Here is a 25,556-nt window from a genome sequence, read left to right as displayed (position 1 = left end):
TTTACCACAATTACTGTTGATTTGTTTACACATATTACTTCTCGGTCTACTTTCACAATCATCATGCTTATCATCTTCATCGGATGAAACGGTATTTCTTTCGTACAAGGGTATTGGTTTTATCTTGTAATGCTTTGCTAGTATGTCAATAGTTTTGGTTTTTGCTTCACGAAGCCGACCACAACTTGTATTGCCATAAAGGCATGATTCTGCATTCAAAAGTATTGGTTTTATTCCAATGTTGATTGGTTGATTTGTGATAGATTTCCATTTAGGTAATGCTGTGAGTGTAACTGGTGACTTTTGGCTGTTTGATTTTTCTATGCTATTTCCAATGAAGCCGAAATCACTGGGAAGCGAAATATTTATATTGTTAAAAATGTTGTCTTTATTTTGATTTGATTGACATCCATTTTCAACGAGGTAAATCAGTCGTAATAATTCAGTCATTTTTTTGCTATTTTACTTATGTCTGTTTATTTCTTTGCATCATCACAAATGAACTACAATAACAGGATGTAAATCATTAGGTAGCACTGTTTGCCTGCTAACAACTAGTATAATGGTTTTGTTGTACATGATAGCGGGTCCTCGTAAGAGATTAAAACATTCTTTTGGAATGCTCATTGTTATACTGGCAAAGTTAGCATTGTTAACTGGAAGAAATCCATGCCGAAGAACACTTGTTTCATTGTTACAAATATGGTCCCAGATCTTGAAGGGTTGGGTTGGAGAAAAAGTTGAAATATGATTAATTTTACGATAAAAAAAATAAATTGATTGTACAGAAACTTACATATGGATAGCGTGTGACAAAAATTGAACAAAGTTTCAATGCACTATGGATAACGTTGTTAGGCTCTATGTTTTCTACTAACGGAACTGATGCCACGGTTACCGACGATGCTGCTACTGCTGGTACTGTTGACATATTCAATAACCCAGTTAGGTATATCAGATGTATTACTACCGTAAGGTTTCGATTTTATACCAAACAATGATTTCAAAATATTTCTCTGCAACTTGACACAACCATAAACATTATCTCTTTTCTTGTTAACCTTGTTCTCGCGTAAAAGATGCCGATTACACAAACTAATAGATTTACCGTTCCGATGGACAACACAATGATATTTAACAAGCTCTAGGTTTGTGTTTGTTTTACTTTTTTCATCTATACGGTTATAGGTTAGACTTATATCATCGAGTACACTTAAAAACGGGAAAACAATATTGAACATAAAATCTTTATCTTTCTTCAAACTGGAATAGTATAAACAGGTGGTTGAGTCAACGTTAAATGTTTCCCAATACTCATTTGAGCTCTCTTTTGCTCGATATTTGAGCGCTGCCATTGAAAGTTTTTTCTCAACACCGAGTGGTATCACATGGTAACATTTGTTGTTTTCTAAGTCAAAATATATTTTACAACGAGATGAAGGATGAACATGGCAAGACCAAATGTGAAATCTGTTTGTGTTGACAATCGCCTCAACACCGTTACCAAAATAAGACATTTCTGTGTTTTTGTGGTCGACAGGCCAAACGATTCGAAGACAGTGCTACCTGAGAATTTATTTTATTCACTTCTTTTTTTGAAAACTTGTGTGCAACTACCTGAACAGTACTTTGTTGACAATACCAAACCAAACAACGACAGTTTTCAAGAAAATAGTTTCTCGAGAAATTCAATAATTTCGATATCTGTAACACAGGAAAATTCTATCTATCTAAATAAGATAGGTGATAATTATAGACAAATTATTGAAAAACTATTAGAACACAAGCTTGTGTACATTTACGAATATAATAGTAATAAAAGACAACATCAAAACTATTTGAAAATGTCATCTGCTTTTGGACCAAGGCTTGCAAACATTTTAACACCAGAATGTGACTCTGCTGCTAAAACAACAAAGAAAGTATCCCTGGTTACCCTTGTACTTCTAGTTCTATGTATGATAACCATAGTTATTGCATTCGTTGTGAACTGGAAAAAAGAACATAAAACAACTGTACTCGCACCCAACAATGTCAATGGTGTGTTAGGATCTCAGCCAGGGACAACAACAGCAACGCCAAGCGTAACCTCGTTAAACACTGAAATGGAGAAACAAAGAAATGATCATGATAAAACAATAAGTAATCTTGTGATTTCTGCTTGTTTACTGTTAGCTGCAGCTTTGGTGGGTAAAATTTGGGATTATACAGTGTTAGCGAAAACAGTGAAAAACTGTATAATAAATGGAACACCTACAGATGGGCGAGCAAACACTACTAGAGCTGGTGCAAGTACACTTGGATAAAAAATTCTTGTAACAATAAAAAGTGTTTAATTAAATCATTGAATATTAACTAAATAATTAAATGTGCTCCGCAATTTCATCCGTTGAGGTTACAATTGAACATGAAAGCTCGATTGTTTTAGAATTGAATGAGAGTGTTTACAATGCTTGTTTATCAAAGTTATCCAATGCCTTTGTTGATGTTATTTTTTATTATCAAAATGACAATTGTCGTTTACATTCACGCAAATATCAACAAAAAGTTATCAAAGATAAGCGAAATGTTCTTGGTTTTTGTGAAAAAAGCTCTTGTTTTTATCCAATTGTTAGAAAAGTAGCTCATGAGCGCCTAATAGGTATTGAAAAAGTGCTAAATAACAACATTGAAGCTGTTGTTCTACGTTATGCAGTTTTCTACTATTCGGATATTCCAGATATTCGTCTTTCTCTTAATAAAGTTGAATCTTGTCTTGGTGTTCGATACAATGTTTCTGCTGAAATAGAATATACTGCTTCATTGGACCTGAACATACTGCAAAAATATGAACAAATACTGATGAATTGTATAACATCTTTTTTACCAATGTTAAGTGTTTGTTCAAAGTTTGACAGTTTAAGTATAAAAGATTTGTTTTTCATGGTCCCTCCAAAATTGCAATTTTTCACACAATTTGAAGCTGTCAATGATAATTGTCAAAATAACTATTTCTGGGCATACAAATGGGATGGTGTTAAAGCAAAGTTACAATTCTGTCAAGAGCCTGATGGCAATTACATTTGTGCCTTATGTTGTGATGCTGCAGAAATTGAAATATTATCTCAAACTCAATTTCAAAACTTTACAACTCAACAGTTGAATTTTTTGCGCCAGTTCTGTTTCCAAGTTGAAGTGCTACCTGATTTGCTTGTAATCGTTGAGTGTTTAGGTACAATGGTTGATGAAAAACCTTATTGTGTAGAAAGAAACACAAATTTATCAATTCTGAGACATCTAGAGAATCAATTCAGAATGAATCGTGGCCCAGAACTTTATTACTTACAGTCAAGACGTATACTGGTTCAAGAATTTTATCCTCCTCCAATGCATCTTACCTACGATACAGGTAGATATGACGGTTTAGTTATTGTCCAAAACCATCAATTGATAAAATTCAAAATACCAACAATAGATGTGAAGTTACAAACAAACGGTGTTTTCATAAGTGGCAATGCACAAATATTACCATTCATAACAAATCCATTGAAAGTGAATTTGAAAAGTGGCTCAATTTACGAGATAAACGGGGCAATGGAAATAGTAAGATTTCGTGAAGATAGAAATACACATTCAACAGAACGCGAGTTAACTGTTTTCCATCATGCAGTTAAAATTTTCAATAAAAACAAGCAGATTTTCTCTTGTTCAGGATGTATATAAATGACCGTAAGATAGGTTAATGTTTCACTTTTGTTTGCTTTCTGATAGCTAGTTGATAGGTTCAGTTATAGTCAAGAAAATTATTATGTTTACCCAATTACACTTCTCTAAACTACGTAAAAATGCTAAAGAACCGGTTCGCATGACAAGCGAGTCTTCCGGATTTGATTTAGCAAGCTGTGAAGTTGAGCCTGTTATAATTAGACCTCAAAGTAAAGCCATCATACCTACAGGTATTGCTATTGCTCTGCCACCAGGCTTTAGTGGACGGATAGCTTCGCGATCATCTTTATCGTGCAAACATTCAATTGAAGTTGGTGCTGGTATCATTGATTCTGATTTTCGTGGCCATATTCATGTTGTATTGTATAATCACTCAATTACCGATGAATACAAAGTCATGGAAGGTGATCGTATCGCTCAGTTGTTGATTGAGAAAGTTTACCACCCAAAGTTGGTAGAGGTAAAGCCTGATATGTTGATTACCGCTCACGATGCTGATATCATAAATATTGATGCAGGTGAGGGTTCTTCAACCAGCAATCATGTGCAAGAACGTGGAACAAAAGGACTTGGAAATCAAGAAAATAAATAACTGATCATGTAAAACATTGCAATTAAAATTTTTAATATTAAATAGCATTAGAATCAAAATATAAAGACTCTAAATCATTTTTGAAGCAAATTAACGCGGCCTCTGTGAAAACATAAGTATACAAACCTGTATATGGATCTAGGTCTGCAAGTACTTTTTTATTAAGATACACTAGGTTTGCGATCGTGACTACATCTTGCATGGAGTAGAACGCAATAAATTGTTCTTTTCCATGGTGTCGCAAGTTTTTATTTCCTTGTGAATAGTTATTGTATTGGTTTATACAATTCTGCATACGTTCCGGATTGCTGAACAAATTTGAGCTAGCCATTGAATCTTTGAATAGTTTAATTGACTCGGGGTTACCCTTACTTTTAGAGTTAACAAAATCATTCAACTTATCACAGGTTAGCAAATCTGGTATGGTTAACAGGCGTAGTTCTGGTTTACTTAGCTGTTTTCTACATGCTTCTTTGAATGACTCAAATTCATCACATAGATATGAAGCACCTGCATCCGCCATAAACTGAGGTCCATATTTTGATGTTTGTCTCCAGAACGAGTTATCCTTAAGAAAGTTTGCACCATTAGTATAAACTTCGTATCGTACATTTTCTGAAAGAGAATATCTTGAACTTGCCAGTATTGATAACTTGTTTTTATGCGCTCTAGCTAATTCATACTTGGAAACCTTGTAATCGTAGGATTGTGTGAAATCATAGCCCTTTTGTTCTTATGAAGAAAATAAATTGTATTCTTATCACCATCATTGTCCTGGAAAAAGGTATTCCCCATCCATACGGAAAAACAAATGTCTTAATGTTAGGATCTGGGTTTCGGTATGCTTTAAAAACGGCTAAAGATGTATTATAAAAAACTGGATCTCTTTTCACAACGACAAGTGATGTATCGAAACGTGATTCTACCATGTCAAATAATACTCCTGGAATGAGGATAACATCATCTCGGATTAATTCAGACATTATTGATGTTTGATATAGGCCGAAAGTTTCAAAGCCTGTTACTGCAGTTCTAGCAAGTGAAAATTTACCACTCTTGTAGATAGATAGTTGTGGTGTTTTAAAATTGGAATTAGTGAAAGCTTTGTATCGTGTTTCAATGGTTTCTAACGAGTTTTCTGGATCCAGTAGAGAACGGATGAAACAGATAAATTTATTGACAGATTGATTTTTCCATATTGATGGATCATAGATGAGATATTCTTTTGGTTTTGCAAGGCAGGTGTAGGTCACATAGAAAGAAGAGTTAAACTCTGTGATTAATTGTGCTCTTTCACAACAGATTGATGTTTGAATGAAACAAGGTGCATCGAAATTGCTATTGTTCGAATGGATATGTTGATGGTCAATACAAATGTAGAACAGAGAATTGACTCTTATGGGTCGTATGTGTTCACGCAAAAGTGTAAAGTCATGGAAAAGTAAGGAATTGAACTGATTTGTGTTTTTGTCAAATACTTGATCCGTTAAATTGCAGAAAAAAGCTTTACCGTTGACTGAGCACTCATTTCCCGTTTTACATCCTACACAGTTTCTACAACAACTTGAGTTGTGTTGATGATATTGCTGAGTTGTAAAAAGTTTAGTATTTTTACCATAATCATGGTAAAGCAATGAAGCAGCATCTAGAAAAAGTGAATGTTGTGTCAAACATTTTTTACACGTTGGATCATTGGATAACTGACAAAGTTTTTTTTTCAGATGATGATGCCTATGCTGACAAGAGATTTTGTAAATAGGATGAACTTCACAAAGATGATCAAATAACTGAAAGTCAAAAAATTGTACCTTATCAAGAGACCTAGAAGTTTGTCTGTTACTACTACTTGATCCACTGATAGAGTCAAGTGTATACTTGTAAGTCAACCAACAGGGTTTTACATTGATATGATAATCCATATTGTTGTTATTATGATTTTATTGATTAGTATTTATATTGTTGTAATGTGCAACAGTTTACTAAAGAAGACTGGTAAACACGCACATGGTAAACTTACGGAACAAATAAATGTTGATCCAATTGAAGCAATAATAAGCAAAAAGTTGGGTGCAATTGAACGACAAAATTGCGCAAAAAATTTTGTTATTGGATACTCGGATTCTCATTGCAATGAAATATGTAGTAATGACTCGAATGCTAGTTATACTTTAACTTATGAATTGAGGAATGGTGTCTGTGTACAGACCCAAACTCATCAGATACAAAGTGATGAATGTAATCTATCAGCTGGATTTCTTACAATGTATTCCTACAATAGTTTTTCAAACAAATTGAATACTATTGTTCAAGTATCGATCCTGGAATAACAGGTAAATCATCCCTTCAGCCCAATAGACTCTGTATAAATGGTAATCTTACTGGAGGTTTAGATTATAAACAGCAGTTACCAAGCTTAAATTTATGTATATGTGATCAGAAAACCCAAATTCTTATGACAACGAATAATTCCTACAATGTTAGAGCTAATGGTATGTGTGTATCGAAGATATATAAGAAAATGGTCGATGACCTTAAATTGGGTAAAGAAAATATAGTTTATTGAATGTACAAATGTAGCGAAAAATGGTGAGTTTTATCTAAATTCTCTTGTAGCTTTCTATAATTTTTCATTAATTTGCTTGAAAACTGAAATTTGCAATGCTTGCGTTTGCTCATTTTCCGCTCGTCTCACTTGCGTTCAAATATAATGTTCTTTAACAATTTTCGTACCTACGGGGAAGGAAAAAGTTTTTTTTTGTGAAACACGAGAAAAGATTGCTTGAATGTTTCATAAGTGAAATTGTACATAAACCATTACAAATAGAGAAATGATCTACTTTGAAAAAGTCAGAAATTCATTCAGTTATAAGCAGCCATGTATTTCACATTTTATTTGATTGTTGTAACACTTTTATGGGCAATCATTGTATCTGTATACATGTTCAATAAAATTAAACTGAACAAATATTCTGGTAACTTTAGAAAACTTGTCCAAAGTATGTTACTTGAAGATTTAAACTATAAAGCAGTAACTCTGGGATTTAAACCTGCAGAATACTCTTGGCAGTGGATTGTATACTAACTTGTATATAATTGACGCTAAAAATGGTTATTATGAAATCAAAGAGGAATCTTTTCCGGTTACACTTTATGGAGATGCAGTAGCCATTGATAAAATGTCTTCGCATGAGGTTGCATTAAATTGTCCACCATATCATATTGGACCGAATTGTGATGTACCTGACTTATGTACAATAAATGATTATAATACACCCAATGGGACTGTGAAACCTTTGAGTTACGAGCAATTTGCACACTTCAATTCACAACATGGTGAAGTTTCTGATTCTTATGGTAAAGAGTATCATCCGAGAGTTAAACTTTCCTGTTTGCCTGAAGGTAAACCTAAATTGGTGGTTTGTAAAGAAAATGAGAAGATAGATTTCACTCGAAATGGACTACCTTGCATTGAAGTTGATCCATGTGAAACACATGAAGACGGCTATAGATATGCTAAAAACTCAAAAGAATCACAATGGTATTATGAATGTGTTAATGGTAAAAGCATGGAGAAAAAATGTGAACCTGACCTAATGTTATTTTCTGATGTTAAAAAAAGTTGTATTCAGAAAAACATTTGTTTCGGAATACCTAACAATACACCCATTATTTTAGATGAGTTCACTTATGTTGTTTGTAATAATGATTTTGGTGTCAAGAAAACCTGTACTTTAGGTATAGATGAAATCAGCAATGGTTCTTCCGTCAAATGCAGAGAATCACAGACAGTCTGTATTCCGAAAATATTGAGTTTCCAAAATGAACATCTTTCTTACAATTATGGAAGAATTCACTGTGATGAAGTTACGGGAGTTAGTAAAGTGAAAATCTGTCCAATAGAACCAACTGGTGAATTAGTGTCAGAATTTACATGGTCAGAGTCGATCGTGATTAAATTGAATTCGATACCAAAAGAAGTTTTGAATCTGAAAACAGGCCATTGTGAAGCAAGTTCATACATTGCAAGAAATCAAGAGCATTTAAATGAAGAGATAAAAGTGAAACCATTGATGATTAAACATCCTGCGATGTCTAAAGCTTACTCATACGATTTTAGAAATCGTCGATTTATTTGTGCAAACTTTCTACCAGACCGTGGCTCATTGATTGCTGAAAAATTTAACAAAATGAATTTTCTTGGGATAAACCAGCAATGTATTTATTGGGTGATGATCCATGTATCTATTCCGATGATAAATATTATCTTGGACCTTACAAAGACAAGCCAGTATTCATAGAAAGTCCCCCCATTTACGCTTTCATGCCTCACAATTTAGATCCTACAGATTTCTACTCATGGCCGTGTTTCGATTCTGAGAGAAATATTTATCTATTCACGACATTGGAGTACAGTGAAATTTCCAACTGCATGATTCGTAAAAGTTATTCAGATGAGCTTGAATTGGCAGGGTTTGAACAGTGTAAAACACGATTTTTAAACAGAAAAATAAGACCACTCAAATTGATTGGTTTGATTGAAGCAAGTGTAAATGATAGTCCACATAATGCATACTATTTCATTTACACAGGTAAAACTGGCGTGATACAGCCATCTCCTACTGCTAAACTTTTGTCGCAAGAAAAATATAACATTCTGGGTAGCCCAAATGATATGAAAAATAATGAATCACGATATGGGATGATAGATAGGCAAAAATTATTAGTTCAGGATATAAATGGTAATTACAGATTGTATTATTCTGCAATTGATAATACAATAAATTTTACCTATGAAAATTATACTGGAAACCTATCTATTACGAAATTTTCCGGTTTAGTATTTGTTAAGTATACACGTGTATTCAGTGTATTGACAATTGAGATTTTTGACGCAGTACAAAACCATTCTATTACTTCCTCAATTGAGTATAAGTTCGCAAATTGAGCTAAAAATGCTGAAACGATTTTTACTTGGCTTATTGAACGCATATAGTATTGTCTTTGTTTCATTCATAGCATTGTACTTAAGCTTTGGTTATGAAAAGCTGCTTATGCATTTATAAATCCACTTTATCGGATGCAGATGTAGTTGAATTTATGATCACAAAAGAAGATGAATGGCTCCAATTTTTATTTTCTCTTGATTTTGATATGTTCAAATTGGATGGTTAACATGACAATATTCTACTTTGTTCAACAGCAGTATGAGTTATTAGTTTCGTCGAATTTTTTCAAAAAATATGCAATTGGAATTTTTATATTCGTGAAAAGCATTGGATTCATAATTTTCGTTCGATCATTGATTGATGGAGATGAAAAGACTAAATGTTTTATCAACACAAAGTCCGTAACTTTATTTATGTTAAAAAGTTATATTCAAGCTGTATTCACTTGGTTGATAATAATTCATGGTAATACAAACATCGTGCAGTTAGTTCTGCTCATAACATTGATTGCAACCAGTATCAATTTCTACACTAGCTTGAACAGAAAATTAATAGTGAAATTTGGAGAGCCAGTTTGTGCTATAATGATGTTTACACTTTGCTGCTCATGTTTGGTTACAATGCTCAGCTCACCAATCAATCATAAAATCATGTGTTACACTACAATATTATTAACCAGTCAACATTCAACTTTGGATGAAAAAAGGTCCGTGACACAAGAAACGATTAGCTATAGATTTTATAAGAATATTCACTTCATTGAGCTTGTGCTTGAGGTTGCATGTTGTCTATCAAAGACGATACTTTCGCATAATTATTAGCAAATTCATTGCACAAGAAAGGAAAAAAGTGAAACACATATGGAGTGATCTTAAGAAAGCTTTGAATAAAATATCTGATACATTGAAACTATTCTCGTCGATTGAACGACTATTACATTTACGAATTTGTTCATGTAGATGATCAGTAAAGAAAAACATTGACATTACCCAGTTAGCCAGATTTTCTTTTTGTGAATCAATACAAAACTTCCTACGACTCTCTATTTGTCCACAAATTTCAAAGAGTATATTGTTAAGGGTAACAAGATAGAATAAACAAAATGAAAATAAAAGAAGTTTCTTTGATCTTGTGAACATATAGGCAGTCACCAGAAGTATGGTGTAAACATAATTGAAAACTGTATTGTGATTCGTATTTTTAACTAAAAATAAATCTATATAGATTGTTTTATCGCATGTATAAGATATGTCCATTATACTGTTAGTTGAGTTAACTAAAGCTTGAAAAAAGATGCTTGGCAACATTGGTGTTTTCGTGTAAGGGAATAACTATCATACTATATTCAGGAGTAGCATTTTCTTTCAGATCGTCTATAAGAATTGCTTTTGTAAACCTAACATTTGGGAAAAAGTTATAGAGAAAGAGTAAATTTTTTGGACCTTGCTGATCTCTTGCCTCGTTACATAGTATCAAATCAAATATTTCTAGATTCAAACGTAGCGTTTCGTGTTCAACGTGCCGGTGATCCGTGTGACCAGAGAACAAGAATATCAAATTTTTCTCTCAAAATTTCTAGAGTAGAATCAATATCATCAATTTTAGAATTATCTGCGTGTTTGATTAGGGTAGAATCTAAATCAATCACTGCTATTGATGATAACCGCACGCTGCTTCTCAGTGAACTTGTATACCAAAGGGTTGCCCAGTCAATGGCTCTCTGGAAAGCATCTAAAATATCGAAAAATGTTACCCGATCAATATAAGTAGCATTTATCGGAGACGTAGTATTAAGTGGCCAAATTAGATACCTTGGACGATTGTCGTCTATCTGATAGTAAGTGAACTTGGTTGGAGAGTAGTAGGCAGTTGAATTATTTGTATCACCGGAACGTGGTATTTGCGAATAAAATGACGCCAAATCAAGGTTGACATAGCATGGTTTAATTTTATTTTTCTTATTAATAACCCATACATTTGAAAGTTGCATTGGTAAATCAGTGTGAGCAACAATATCAACATAAACCGAGTATTGTTCAAAGGAAACATGTTTCTTTATTGTTTTCAAGAAATCAGTATAGATCACAAGAAGTACTTTTACCATATCATTTATGTAGAAGTCTAGATGTAGTTTAAAAGAGAAAATAATAAGGATATCCGCTACTTTTAGAAGAATAAGATCATTGAATGCGATGATGTTTCAATGTGCGTAAAATATAATCTTGAGTGTGATTCATATTCAATACCTGGTACTCTGCAAGAGTGCTAACTCTTGTCTTATGGTGCTCAGCTCTTTGTTGAAGCGTCCATAAATTTTTTATATCCAGTAACTTCTTTAATATACGCAATTGATCTGGGTTGTTTTTTTCAGTAAATTTTTGTATCAAATGTTTCCTTTGATCTAAATTCTCAATGATTGGCGTTATTTGAAAGTTATTATTCATGAACAAGTAATGATAATATTGAAAAATGACTTGGATTACATTCGAGGCAAATGTTTGCTCCGCAGCGCTGAATGACGCATTTTCAACTTCAACTTTAAATGTATCAAAAATCCATAAACTACCATTAGCAGGAATGGTTTTGTCAACGGCACCATTCTCAAGTCGTATCTCGAAAAACAAATCATCAATATTGAAACACCAAGCTGCAAACGTTATTATCTTATTGTCAGCTTCACTAGTCATAATACTAGAATCGTTGCACTCCACGGGAATTTCACAAGATTTTTTGATTCGAAAATCAAAATTGTTTCGCTGTTTGTACAACTTCACCTTACAATAAGCAGAATTTTTATTTGAAAGAAAAGGATCTCGGTCCTGAACAAGAACAAGTTCCACTTTGTTTCTGTCTTTAAAATTTTCATTTTCATGAATTTGAAAACGGTTGATTGTTGAAGTGTAAAAGCGTTTTATTGTTGAATACATTCGAGAAATCAGAGATATCCCATATTTCTGGATAGTTTCATTTTCAATGGTTACTCGATGTTCCAACGGGATCCTGTGACTTATTTCACACTCATTGATCGGTAAAAAAGGGAAACTCACATCATCGAAGTTTTTGAAAAAATTTTGTGAATTATATTGAAAATTGTCTGGAATAGAAAGTGTTAACATCATTCACTATAGCAATGATTTCTTGTAAGACTGTTTGCTGTTTTAAATACACGTAAATATTCAGTCTGTTGTATGTTTTGTTGGACTGGATGATTGCAATTATTATCTAATATATCTGACTAGTTACATTGACAATAATGAAATGACAATAATATGCGAGTTCAGTATTTTATGGCTATATGAAAGATAACTTTTATTAGAATAAACCACCGATTTTCATAGATTACATTGATTTTTTCGCTTAAAAAGAGAGCCAAATGCAACAAAAAATCATTCTAGATTTTGTAAATTGTTTAAATCGATAAACGGTTAACCATAATTGATCAGTGTATTTTATTCAATCAAGTTAGATATCAACGTATCAGCATAACCGGTTTATCGAAGAGCCAATATATTGCTTGCAATATTATTCACCAGATTGATGTCGAAAAGAATGGAAGTTTTCTGTGAATTGAATTACAATCTTTACAGCCAGTGTTGGTCATGCTGTGATGGAGCAGATGTCTGTGAAAAATGTGTTGATTTGTTTGATCTGTTCGTTAAACAACATGGATCAACAGAGCTCAATATTAAATCTTTCAATTATCTCAAACGAATGCTGTTCGATGAATGGAATCATGCACGTTTACTTGCTGAAACACAAAATGGTATCGTCATTGAAAAGATATACCTTAACTACATTGGATGTAGTGAATTATTTGACATGTTCACAAAACCATATTTGGTTGGTTTACCATGTACAAACCTACTAGGACAACCTAAAGAAATAGAAGAATATTATGAATTTGCTAAATGTGTCTTGTGTGAGCATATCGCGTTAGTTCCTCACGTTTGCTTCTTTTGTAATGGGCTTTATTGCAAAAACTGTATGGACCTTGTTTTGAATGCAACTGCTAGTATGGGATATAAACTTCCAGATTTCAATGTAAACATTTGCATAAAAAAAGATTGCTTGATCAAATATTTTTCAAGCAAAAACCTAGTTGTTGATCCGCCAGTTTATTTACCGTTGTCTGAAGAAATCCATGTTTCACTGTATGCCGAGTACTACAAGTCCACTGATAACATCCGGTTCATGTGCAGACGTATTTATTGCACTAAACAGTTTTCTCCTCTTGAATTCACAAGCCATGAGGAATCTTGTGATCGTGGAATAATTCAAAATGAAATAGCAATGTGTTACTTTGAGAAGGATTGTGAATTTGCTCGATCAGATAAGTACTATGATTACATCGCTTCGCTAGAAAGTACAGATCCTGTTCTTGAACAGTTCTTACCTTGTTCCGTTAAACTAGGTTTGAAGCAAGCACGTATACAAAAAATGTATGAAAACTTCGCAAAAGTAAACGAAGAAATATCCGAATCGCAAGTAGACCTTATGATTTCATTTCTAACTCCGTTACTTAAATTTGAATTCTAGTATAAATACCTCTTCAATGCTACTCATACAATTGTGAATACAAGATTGTTAATAAAAATTATTTTCGACTGTTTCTAGTGTATTTTTTTGCAACAAAATGTTCAATATTTTACTAATTCTCTCGGGTATAATCTGCCTCACAGCTGCATACCCAAATCTAAGTAAGTGTTACAATGTGTTTGATTCTGATGTTTCAGGTAACATCCATCCAATATCTGTAGCATGGGATGGATCAGATTTATATGAACTTGATCGCGTAAAAATTCCAATATTACTCGGCAGTGAAAATGCAGTGTATGGATGTGGCTATGGGTTCGAGGATGTAAATAAAACTGAATTGGAGTTTAACTATGATTTCGTTAATGCAGACAAGTTGACGGATAAAGAATCTGGGGAGGAACTACTCATTGTGCGTGATGATTCAAAAGAAACTACATATATTTTACATCATGTTGTAAATGTATCAAAATCAACATCAACTTACAAGCGCAACCACTCGGTTGTTTTATACATTTTGCGTGGAATAAAAAGTGTTCAAGAAGAATTACATTGCATGAAGAAAATAACAAATCAACCATTATTCGATGTGCTACTCAAAATAACAAAGTCCATTGAGATACGAAGTAAACCAAAGTTACAACTATATTCGAGACGACTACAGCTTGAAATCAATGATTCACCTGTTGAAAACTCGTTTATTTTAACTAACGAACTAGAACAAAAAGCGATTACCATGAATCAAGAGAAATCCTCAATTGTCCAATACAAACCTGTGAAAATGGTTAATCACAAAACAGCAGCTCCATTATACAAAACAAGAAAAACTATTGCTAATCGATTTTTTTAATTGAGCATAAACTATTTGTATCATAGTACCATTCTTGTTAATAAATAAATTTTGAAACAGAAACAAAATGTCAATCTTTGTTAGTCGAAAAGATGTTGATGTGAAATCTATAGATCTGTTTGCAGATTATGGACTTGCAACAAGAGTTTTCTCAAAATATCCATATCGTTTGGTTTGTGAGAACTATGTTTCTTCGTTGTTCATCATATATACAGCAAACAAACCAGAACAAAATTTAGGATTTAGAAAAACAAGCAAACACCAGAATCATTTCACAATGTATACAGGCTGCCATCAGAGAGAGTTACTAATCGCTAGAACAGAGTTAACATTATTGTTACAAGATTTAGATGGTTTCATCGAATACGATCATATTAAACTGAGAGAAAACGCCTGCTCTTCTGCCGCAACATTCAAATCCATGGATGTTTGTTATGATGAAATCGACTATTCTCGTAAGAAACCAGATTCATTTATAAATTTTGAGCTATTTTGTGCTGGCGAATGGTGGAATTGGGATAAAGGTATCATCTTGAATGGTAGAACAGCAATCGGTAATTTAGCTATATTGATTTATTATGAACTTCATCCAGCATACACTCAAAGTATTAGAACAATGGTTTTCTCTGATAATGAAGTGTCAACTATTAGCAAAAAGACTGAAGAACCGAAACCACACTCTCAAAAAAATTTAGTGGTACCAGAATTATTCAATTTTGACGCATTGGATTCTTCATACATTGAACCGGTAAATGTTCTACTTGCAAATAGAGAACTAGATAAAGCAAAAATGAATCGTATCTCGATATCAAGTATCATACCTTCGGGACATTGGTTAGAAGAGAGAAACAAAGAATTAGATGAAAATAATATAAGCTTTTTCATACCAATCTAGATATTCAAATACAAATGTGCTATTTTTTAATAAAACTTCAACAGTTATTGCAACATAAATTTAGTTATAAGAGTTTTATTTAGATGCCTTTTCATTTTTTGTATATAAATATGATTCTTCAGTCGTTAATATTTATCATTTTGTGACTATTATCACTATGCATGCCCTCTTGGAAAACAAAAACAACACCAGCGTGTTAATGAAAAAAATAGTATCTGCCTGTGATAGAGCAACTTTATCTGGACTGTATTCTGCTTACAAACCAATCTACAAATCACAACTTGACAATGAGTATACGCGAAAAAAAATTAACCTGTCCCTGGAAGAAATGAGTAAAATCTATTGTGAAGCTGTACAAATGTGTGAAGACATGCAACAACTAACTACACCAACTGATACTGCAGCCACAGACGGTTCGTATGGGACGGCTGTTGTGAAAGGGCTCACGCTACTGACCTCATTAGAGTCCAAATTGAACTTACTGAAAGCTGATATCAACCAAGTCGTAAGTTTATACTGCAACGGATGTAAAAACATGTATCGTAACCTACAAATGATAAAGTTGAACTGTTCTCATTTCTATTGTTACGAGTGTATACTTACCTGGAAAACTGATAGATGTGGTGTTTGCGGAAATAAAATCACCTCACTGAATCGATCATTTGTTAATGATAAACAGTTATTGGAAACTTGTCCTTTGGTAACTTTTCATGGATGAGAGTTATCTTGTTTACGTGCAAACTGGCATATCATATCGATTCATGGCTAAATAATCTTTTTTATCTAGATATGTTAAATGCAACAATCAACAACATGATTGTTAATTTCCCAATTTTACTGTTAATAAAGTATCTATATAATGTATTGAAACAAATTTTATCATTGTAAAACTTTATTTACATATTACTTTATTTACAATTATAGCAACATATTTACTTTTCATGTCAATTCGTATCCCAGACGACTGCTTGTTGATTATATTTCAGTATTGCACTGAATTAGAAGTTCTAAATAATTGTCGACTTGGTAAGTTTTCCATGAGTTTGTACGTTTAAACACTTATGTCTTCACTAGATTTTTTCTTTGTTAATTTGTGTCACTCTTTACCTATTAGTGTGTTCACGGTGGAATGAATTGATATCCTATCGAATGGCTCGCGCGAAATGCATAACAAGTAATATGATAATATATTTTAGAAAATAGTTCATCATTATAACAATTTTAATGACTTTCGAATTTTTAGACTACATATGGCCTATCAGTACAAACGGTTACGATGCGTATTACGTGCATATTAAAGAAAAAAGATTACCTTTTCATTTTGAAGTCAACAAATTACTTCCAAACCTTGAGGTAAGTGATCTTTAACATCTTACTGAATCTATCTGTAGATCAAAAGGTTAAAATAAATTATCTTATACTGGAAGATACTTATAGCTCGTTTTCGATGTGATGATCGAAAAACAAAATTGATTCATGATGTACTTGCAAAGTCGAAAACTATACGAGGATTGATTTGCATGACTGATTTTACCATCCTGCAAATAGATAAATTTTCAGATTCATTGTCTTTGCTTGCTACTAAACGATTGAATAAGTATTTTAAAGAAAATGGTTGCGGAGCTGCTTTAGAACAACTCTATCTTACAGACATGAGTCTTATTGAGTTTTCACGATGCGCAAAGTTCTGTTCAAATTTGAAACGGTTACATATACAACATGATATCAATGCTGATTGGCGTGCACCACCAGGTACAGTCATGTGTATTCTCTTTATGAAGATTATAATAAGCTTGAAATTTAATCCTTACTCGGCTAGAGATATCATATTTTGGTATGGATCTACAAAGCTTGGAAATTCTCGAGATTGGATTGAAGCCGTTGCGCCAACAATCATGCCACCCAGGTCTAACTTTCATAGACTCTTGTCCATCTCTTAAAAGTATACATTTAGGGTTACAAGCATTTCGGTATACTCTAGATGAACATAACATCAATTTGAATGTAGAAAATGTTGTTATTGAAATTGTAAGAAATCCTATGCTCAGAAATAGAATGATTTGTTTGTTAAATGTTAACGATTGGCAATTTTCTTTTTATCACACAGAAAAAGCATGGAAGTGCATGCAATGATTGGGATGGTAGATCGTCTTGGTCCTTGTTGAAAAGATTTTTAGGCAAATTTCCAAACCTTAAGCACTTAGCAATACGTGGCTGTCCAGATTTAACTGATGTTGATGTGATCTATATAATTAAATCCTTTGCAAATTTACGTTTACTAGATGTTCGCTATTGTTCATTGATCACATCATATTCTGCTAATTATGTCAAAAACTACAGCCGTTGCATTGATATCTACTACACCGCACAAGATGGACAGCAGTTACTTCTTAATTGGCCAGAAATCACGAATAAAACATATTGGATTGCTTCAGGATTCAATTTCATGCGGCATTGTTTCATGAAACCAATTGAGTTACTTCCATACTTTTTGATGGTTAAGAAGGTGCAAACCCCCCAAGATAGTGTATGATTGAAGTTAAATAAATAAAACATATATATTCATAACATTAGAATTGATAGTTTAACATCAATATGACAAACGCAGTTGTTCGTTATGATATACTGCAATTGAAAAAAAGTGAATTCAATGTTTACTTGTTACATGTTTTCCCTGAAATTGTAGCAAAGTCACCATGGAGGTATATACTACCTCGTATATTTGCTTTTGATCGTGAAAATTTTATACTTTCGGAAAAACTTAGTGATTATCGTTTAACAGTTACCACTTTAGAGAAGAAATTGGAATCGGATTATGGACAACATATGAGCTGTAGGGATGTGCTTACTAGGAACACAGAAATCTCAAAGGACCAAGCGATGTCTCTGGCTGCCCGTGAAGGACACCTATCAGAAATGAAAAGACTGGTCGAGAAAATAATGGCGAGATGTGCTTACACACAGTTGCATGAATGTGCTAAATGTAAACGTGAATATTATCGTATTCAACTTTTTGAATCGTGTTCCTGTTCTCATTCGTTTTGTCGTATTTGTGTCTACGATAGAGCAAACAGACAATATAACGGAACTTGTTCAATTTGTGGAGTTAAAATTAGTGTATACAAAAAAGCAGAGTTGAAACCAATTTACAGATATGCCCATTCTGCATATTATTGATTTTTAAATTCATATTGACTTCGAGTCAAAGTTATGAAATATTAACAAATAATAAATATAAATTCATAATAAACAAGATTCATTATCAAAAGTCCAGATATATTTCTTACCATTATTTCGATACCATATTTTTCACATCAAATTTCTATAACAAGATGATGATCAAAAGAGGTGAAAACTAATTGCTTGCAAAACATGTTTGCATAAACTAACTTTTTGTACAAATTTAACATATTACATTGTTCGTAAAATGAAGGTTAAAACAGTTTTTTGTTTGAATAGAATTGGCCAAAGTAATGAATTTGTACAAACTGCGAAAATAGTTGTATTGCTAAAAACATTAAAATCTTTTCAAACTGTTATTTGAATGCCAGCAAAAGCATGAAAGGAATGATGCAAAGCACAAATCTTTTCAATCTGCAATAATGAGATAATCTATTCAAAAAAAGACGCTTACAAATCAATACAAATGTCAACTTTGTGCTGTGAAAATGTTTCTATATCAGCTTTATACATGTAATAACGTGTAATATGTGAACCACAATTGATACATTTACCAATTGGAATTTGTTTACTTATAACACATTGAAAACAGAAAGAATGTTTACAAGATGTTTGAACCATTGTGTAGGGGTTTTGATCTGCATGACATAGTAAGCATTGAATTTTATTTCGTTTAACTGCTTTTGCGTACCTGATTTCCTGAACTAAACGTTCGTAAAGCATTTGACTACAACTGCGAGATATGAATGCATCAGAATTTTCAATAACATGAGCTATAGATCCATAGTAAACTTCTAACTCATTCAATTTGCGATCATCTAAAGTGAATAGTTTGCAAGCTTGAGATTCAATAGTTTTCTGTTGGCGTATGATTTCATCTATAAAAGGTAAATTAAGGTAGCATTTCACTGCTTTCTGAGAAGAATTAATGTTTCCCATAATGTTAATATTATCAAATCAAAACGTCACTATGAATGACAAACTTCAAGCATACTATGTTGTCCAGTGTCTTTATCAACAACTGTTAAATGAAAACTTCGTATATTTCTCCAACATGCGTCACATTTGTCATCTCCCTCTATTTTTGAGAACGCACATTCAAAACAGTAATCATGCAGGCAACTTGCATGAAGCATATCAATTTTTTGGTATTCATTTCTACACAGACAACATTCACCAGTTTCAAGAGCGTCAATTTTAGTTTTAGTTGTAACTATTTTTTTGTTAAAGTCTTCTATCAAATTTCTACAATATGATAAACGCGAACACTCGGCAATACTGACTATCTGTTTATAGTATTTCAAATCTGACTGTAATTGAGAAATTTTTTTCTTGCGTTCAGAAATATTTTTTATCGGCAAAATGGAACGTTTGTAACGATTATGAGGTAAACATTTATTTGAAACGTACTTTTTTCGTTCTAAGAAAAAAGAAGACCACTGTGTACCACCCATAGTAACTATATTAAAAAGATATCAAAGTATAAATTTTCCCAATATATTTGTGATTCATTTCGAGCATCATATCTACAAATGTAAAAATTCATTAAAATGCAAAAATATTGTTGTCTTCATGTTTAGTCTAATCTGAACAGATTATAACCAACCTGCATTGTATTTACGTGTTCACGGAAAGCATCTAAATTGAAAAACTTTTTCAAATCATTGTTACCTCGCAAGAACCAATCAGCAATATAACCAAATAGAAACTCATCTATTTGTATATGGTGTTTCGTCGACAAAAACAATAATAACTCTAATGATTCAAACTTGCTCAATGGACCTATTGTGAAAACTTTTGTGGGTTCATTCTTGTAAATACCAATATTTTCCAATGATAGCTCAATTGTAGATTCTCCTTCTCTCTTATCTCTATGATGAAGGCTTTCAGATCTAACCAGAACATTAACTCGATTGATTGGAACTGTGAGCATTATCCTACTCGCAACATTGAATCTTGGTATTGTGTAAACATTCAGAATATTATTGAAAGGACATGGTGGATTTAAAATACAATTGATTGTTCCATTTTGCAAATCATTTGAATCAAAATTCAATAATCTCATATCAATTGCTTTTTTATTTATTCTTTCAACTAAATATCTATCGATAACATTATATACACCAATTGTCTCAATGTTGATATAAAATTCACCGTTTGTAAATAAAGATTGGTCAACAATATTATTGTAAATTTTACGCCACATTTTTAACTTTTTATTTGATTCTTCATAGCTAGATAATAGCATGTGTATCTATATTCTGTTCAAAGGGTATAAAAATTGTACACTTATAATAATCAAGTTTGTGAGCATCTTTCGATCGCAAAGCACACATCGTCAGTTTCCTGTTTACATCAACTGAAAGACTGATAGTTTGAGTTTCCGAGAAAAGTTTACAAAGCCTGATAAAAATATCATTTTTGTAAACTAATGTTTGCAAACTATCCTGATCTGAAGTCACAACAACCATTTGATTTCTTTGTTCATCGTGATATATTGTTCGTCTCACGGAAATATCAGCTTTTGCGGAAACAAACGTAACACAATTATTTTTTTTGTTAAAATTAAGCATGAAAAATTTCGAACTAGTGTAACTCAGGCCATATACTAAACGAATGAATGAGTCAGACTGCATGCAAAACTCAGCATCAACATGACATCGAATCTCTGTATCAGCAATAGGTTCTTCATCTGTATCCATGATATCGATTTTATACTCGTAACCAAACTGTGTAGTCAACGTTAGTTTTGCCTTGTTAGTGTCGTACAAAAAAGTTATCTGGTTATCCTTGTCAACATTTTTTAAAAGCTTGGACAACCTGTTCAAATCAAAAATTGTACAATAAACTATTCTCTCCAGTAGCCATGCTACAACACAAGCAATTTTATACTCACATTTTCAAATTTACACCAAATTGTATAGGAAATCCATCTGAACATGTGAATTCATTGAAAAATTTTTTGTCCATAACAAAGTTAATATAAAAATTTGCTAATGTAGCACATGTCTTGTACCAAGTCATACCCGATGATGTACACGACCAAACGATATTACTGGTCAACAGAGAAAAACTTTCAACTGTCCTACAAAATAGAGGACTATTTACAGTGACTAGTCTAAACATATTTGCACCTATGTAAACTTCAAACTAAAAAATCTAATTATATACGTGAATTTTCGACCATAAAAGCTACTTAAAAGCCACATTAACACCAGCTTTCCACGCACAATCTACCAGTGACTTTGAATTGAAGTGTTTACAGCGTTAAAAAGTTATTTGAGAAGTATAAACTTTTCTCTCTTATATAATTTGCAATTGGTTTTTTCATCAGATCAAATTGTATAAAAACAATTTAGTGCAGTCTTTTCATGTATAATCTACCCAACGTTATGCAGAGATCTAGAAAAGGAAAAATTATGCTGATTTTTTTATTAGCTTTTCATTTCATTGCAATGATAACTGCTCATTCTAATTCAACCCATATTGAAAGTGATTGCGTTTGCAGCGAAAAAAAAGATAATACTTTTCTCAAATGGATTCATAAACCTGAAGCCCAAAAACATGGTTTCATTGGTCAAACCGTCTTACTAGAATGTGTAGCATTTGGTAGTCCAACACCTGAAATTGTTTGGAGACACTCATTTCATAACAAACCGAATCACAATATTATCCAATCTTCAAATCGTGCAGTGTCGTTTGGAGATTCAGGTGTCGTTCGAAGTAGACTGGTTTTGGATGTCAAGAAAGACATGCATAAAGAGTTCTTCTGTACCGTTGATAATGGAATCAAACAAATGTTCGGATATACTGAAGTTTTTGTTCATGAAAATCGTGAATGTTATCATTTCTTGGATAGATCTCCGCATGAAAATAACACCCTCTTGCCTGATGCACCATATATCAAGACTTGGACACAATCAGCAGTCGCTAAAATCGGTCAATATTATTTGTTATATTGTACCATAAAACGTGTCGAACCACTTGCTATTGAATGGTATCACGCAAATGGAACAAAAATTGATAGATGGAATGACCGAAGATATGGAGCATATCCAGATGGAGGACTAGAGATTAATAATGTAACTCACGAAGATGTTGGTGAATATACTTGTAAAGCAGCAAACAATTATGGTGAAACGTCTATGCAAATGTTTCTATTCACTGCTGATTCGATTTTCTAAATTTTAAAAGAATAAATTTTACTAATTATATCACTTGCAGAGTATCTGAACAATTTTCCACATTTATGTCAGCGGTTCAAGTTGTCAAAGTTAAGTTTCCTACATGTGTTCTGTATATGTATTCCCTCTTTATCTTCGGTTCTGTTGATGACCTATGTGTGTCTACGGTGAATATTAAGATCCTTGGCTAAACCATGTCAACAACGGATGCATTAACCCTAGTCTTGTGTCTTTTTCTTGCAAAACAGCTTCAGTAAGTACTTTTGATGAGCTTTTGGTCCTACCATAGGATGAATGAGCATGCTGTATCGTGTAAATACATCATTAAATCGTTCATGGGGGTGGGCTATGAATGAATTACTCTGAGTAAAGATTCTTTCATTACATGGTAACGATATATGCCTGAGTATAATATAGTGAGAACACGCAGCAAAAGCCTGCGAGGAGTTTGTACTTAGTGGTTAAATCATCGATCTTCTATAGCAAATTAGATGCAGGACCAGGTTTCTAGCCGTTAGAAAGAATGATACAACAGGTCTTCTCTAGTAACCAGTGAGGGAACCAGTTAAGAAGTCGATGTCGTTGATGACGATGTCAGTCGAATTTCATTGCTACGATGATGGCTTAGAAGCACACTGTTGTCATATAGGGCCTTCTATTCAAGTCGTGCACATGGAGTTGTGAAACTTGTGAAAGTTTGCAGTATCCTGGGACTATTGAAAGCTACGCGTGTACGCCAGAGGCAGTGTATTGTTCATTTTTTTCTTACATGCCCCGCTCTATAAGCGAGCAACACATTTGGTAACCTCATTAACACAATCTAAGATAGTGCTGTTTTTTATCCTACAATGGCACTTTTGTAGTTAAACCAACAGCATCAAAGTATGTATACTAAATTCGGTGACACATCTTTCTTATTTTTAGACAATTGTGTAGAGAACGATATTCACATAACGCCTTAATTCCAAAAGCCTCAAGTTTTTCGTCAGTAACATTAGACTATAGAGTCACGTATCGAAGAAAAGGGGTAACCGGTGAGATTTAATTAAACAATCAATTGTAAGATGTCAATCAGAGATATTCGCATACTATTCATGCTAACAATTAACTTTCGGTATCAATCACTTTTATGATTAATTGTTCATAACAATGAAATTTGATTTTATTTTTGATAACAATAAAAGCAATCTTTAAATATATTCTTTGATAGCATTGATTGATAATTTAATTTGTATATAATGATGAAAATTCTAACACAAGTACAATAATGTCTTTGTAACTGGCAATTAATAGAAAATCACTTTTTTACAAGTTTAACTGTTTGTCAATTCAACATGTCCTCATTACAATCTAGACTAGTTCATGGATCACAATTTCGTTCCGCAACTCAATATGTGGGGGCTTTACTATCGCCGAATGAAACTTTCATTGTGTTACCGTCAAGATGTATGCTGCGACAGCTAGATTGGGAGTGTCTTCTTTGTGATTCCTTCGAGACTGAATCACAGGATGAAATGGAAAACCACATTGTCAATTTTCATCGTCCATGGGTTTGTGATGTTTGTGGAGAAAGTTTAAACAGTGAACTAGAAAAACTTGACTGCGAAGAAGGACATCGTATAGAAAATGGCGATAGTAGTGATATGGATGGAATAGAATCAACGAACGATAGTGGTTCAGCTAGTGAGTCAGAAGATTCGAATATGTATTCAGACTATGTTGAATCAGAAGAAGAAAACAATCGCGTTGATTGAAAAGCCCGTGGTAGAGCCGATTGACTAGAATAAAGAAAAATTGAGATTGAGATTTCAGCAGACTGAGCTGTTCAAGCATTGGTATACGTTGTTAATCGAGCGTTTTGAACCTTAGATTCAGGAAATAAAGGACAAAATTACAAACTGGTAGTTACGTAAAAATTTGATGCAACGAAAATTACACTTTAATCTACTATTCATCTGTCTACAAATACAAATACAAAATATAAAAAAATAAAATTTGTATATAAAAAATACAAAATGTATAACTATTCAATTGAAATCAATAAATTCTCATAAGTGTTAAGACTGTGCTCAGTTTATTTTTAATTTAGTTCAGTCTGTTAACGATCAGTATAAATAAAAAACATTCTCTTTGGTTAATAGTGGAAAATTAAACTTCATAAGTAGTTATGACAAGTGAGCTGAAACCATCACAAGTTATAAGTAGTTTGTTACCTGACCATTCAAAATTGGATAATCTTGATGATTTAGATAATTTATTTGTGTTTCTTGGTGAACGCAAGGTTCAATTCCTTTGGTTTTTAAGCGGCGGGTTCATTGTGTTTGTAGATAAACGAACGAAAACATATGGGGATATCGATATTATGATAAATGTTCCATGCCGTCGTGCATATGAAATACACAAGTATTTGAAAGCAAATGGTTGGAACCAGCATGAGAAAGAATTCAAGTTCACGTATTTGGAAGGATTCAAACACAGCTATCTACGCGGACCATTTCGTTTGATTTTTTCTATGTTTAATTTTTTGACTGACACTGATGCTTATATGGATAGAGTGGTTGCCAATTATGATTTGGAAATTTGTGCGGTTGGTTATAATCCAAAAACTCTGAATTTGAAGCGTTATCATATTGAAAATAAACTGTCACCACCGTATCGTGTGAATAAATAT

The 25,556-nt window shown here is 32.9% G+C and overlaps 3 protein-coding genes across 3 annotated transcripts; 2 read left to right on the top strand and 1 right to left on the bottom strand.

Annotated features, from left to right (window-relative positions):
• The first annotated feature begins 3,787 nt into the window (after nucleotides 1-3,787).
• LOC128390504 (uncharacterized) lies at nucleotides 3,788-4,297 on the top strand. Its single transcript, XM_053350234.1, has one exon. The coding sequence runs from the start codon at nucleotides 3,788-3,790 to the stop codon at nucleotides 4,295-4,297; it is 510 nt and encodes a 169-aa protein (XP_053206209.1).
• A 16,613-nt stretch (nucleotides 4,298-20,910) lies between these two features.
• LOC128390497 (uncharacterized) lies at nucleotides 20,911-21,676 on the bottom strand. The gene is made up of 2 exons (XM_053350226.1): nucleotides 21,598-21,676; nucleotides 20,911-21,521 (listed from the first exon to the last, which is right to left on the bottom strand). Exons 1-2 carry the CDS (start codon nucleotides 21,669-21,671, stop codon nucleotides 20,936-20,938), a joined length of 660 nt encoding a protein of 219 aa, XP_053206201.1. The 5' UTR covers nucleotides 21,672-21,676; the 3' UTR covers nucleotides 20,911-20,935.
• A 480-nt stretch (nucleotides 21,677-22,156) lies between these two features.
• On the top strand, nucleotides 22,157-22,885 carry LOC128390503 (zwei Ig domain protein zig-2-like). The gene has a single exon (XM_053350233.1). The coding sequence runs from the start codon at nucleotides 22,157-22,159 to the stop codon at nucleotides 22,883-22,885; it is 729 nt and encodes a 242-aa protein (XP_053206208.1).
• Nucleotides 22,886-25,556: the final 2,671 nt, after the last annotated feature.

Source organism: Panonychus citri, unplaced genomic scaffold (assembly GCF_014898815.1).
Source record: "Panonychus citri isolate SS breed McGregor unplaced genomic scaffold, ASM1489881v1 Contig00121, whole genome shotgun sequence".
Lineage (NCBI taxonomy): Eukaryota > Metazoa > Arthropoda > Arachnida > Trombidiformes > Tetranychidae > Panonychus > Panonychus citri.
The sequence above is the reverse complement of the archived record's forward strand: the minus strand, read 5'-3'. Positions and strand labels throughout refer to the sequence as shown.

Excerpts from the sequence above, each read along its gene's own strand:
- LOC128390504 (XM_053350234.1), top strand. The coding sequence starts at position 3,788 with ATGTTTACCCAATTACACTTCTCTAAACTACGTAAAAATGCTAAAGAA.
- LOC128390497 (XM_053350226.1), bottom strand. The coding sequence starts at position 21,671 with ATGGACAAAAAATTTTTCAATGAATTCACATGTTCAGATGGATTTCCT. Across the intron at positions 21,522-21,597 it reads TTTGGTGTAAATTTGAAAAT|GTTGTCCAAGCTTTTAAAAA; the intron begins GTGAGTATAAAA and ends TGATTTGAACAG.
- LOC128390503 (XM_053350233.1), top strand. The coding sequence starts at position 22,157 with ATGATAACTGCTCATTCTAATTCAACCCATATTGAAAGTGATTGCGTT.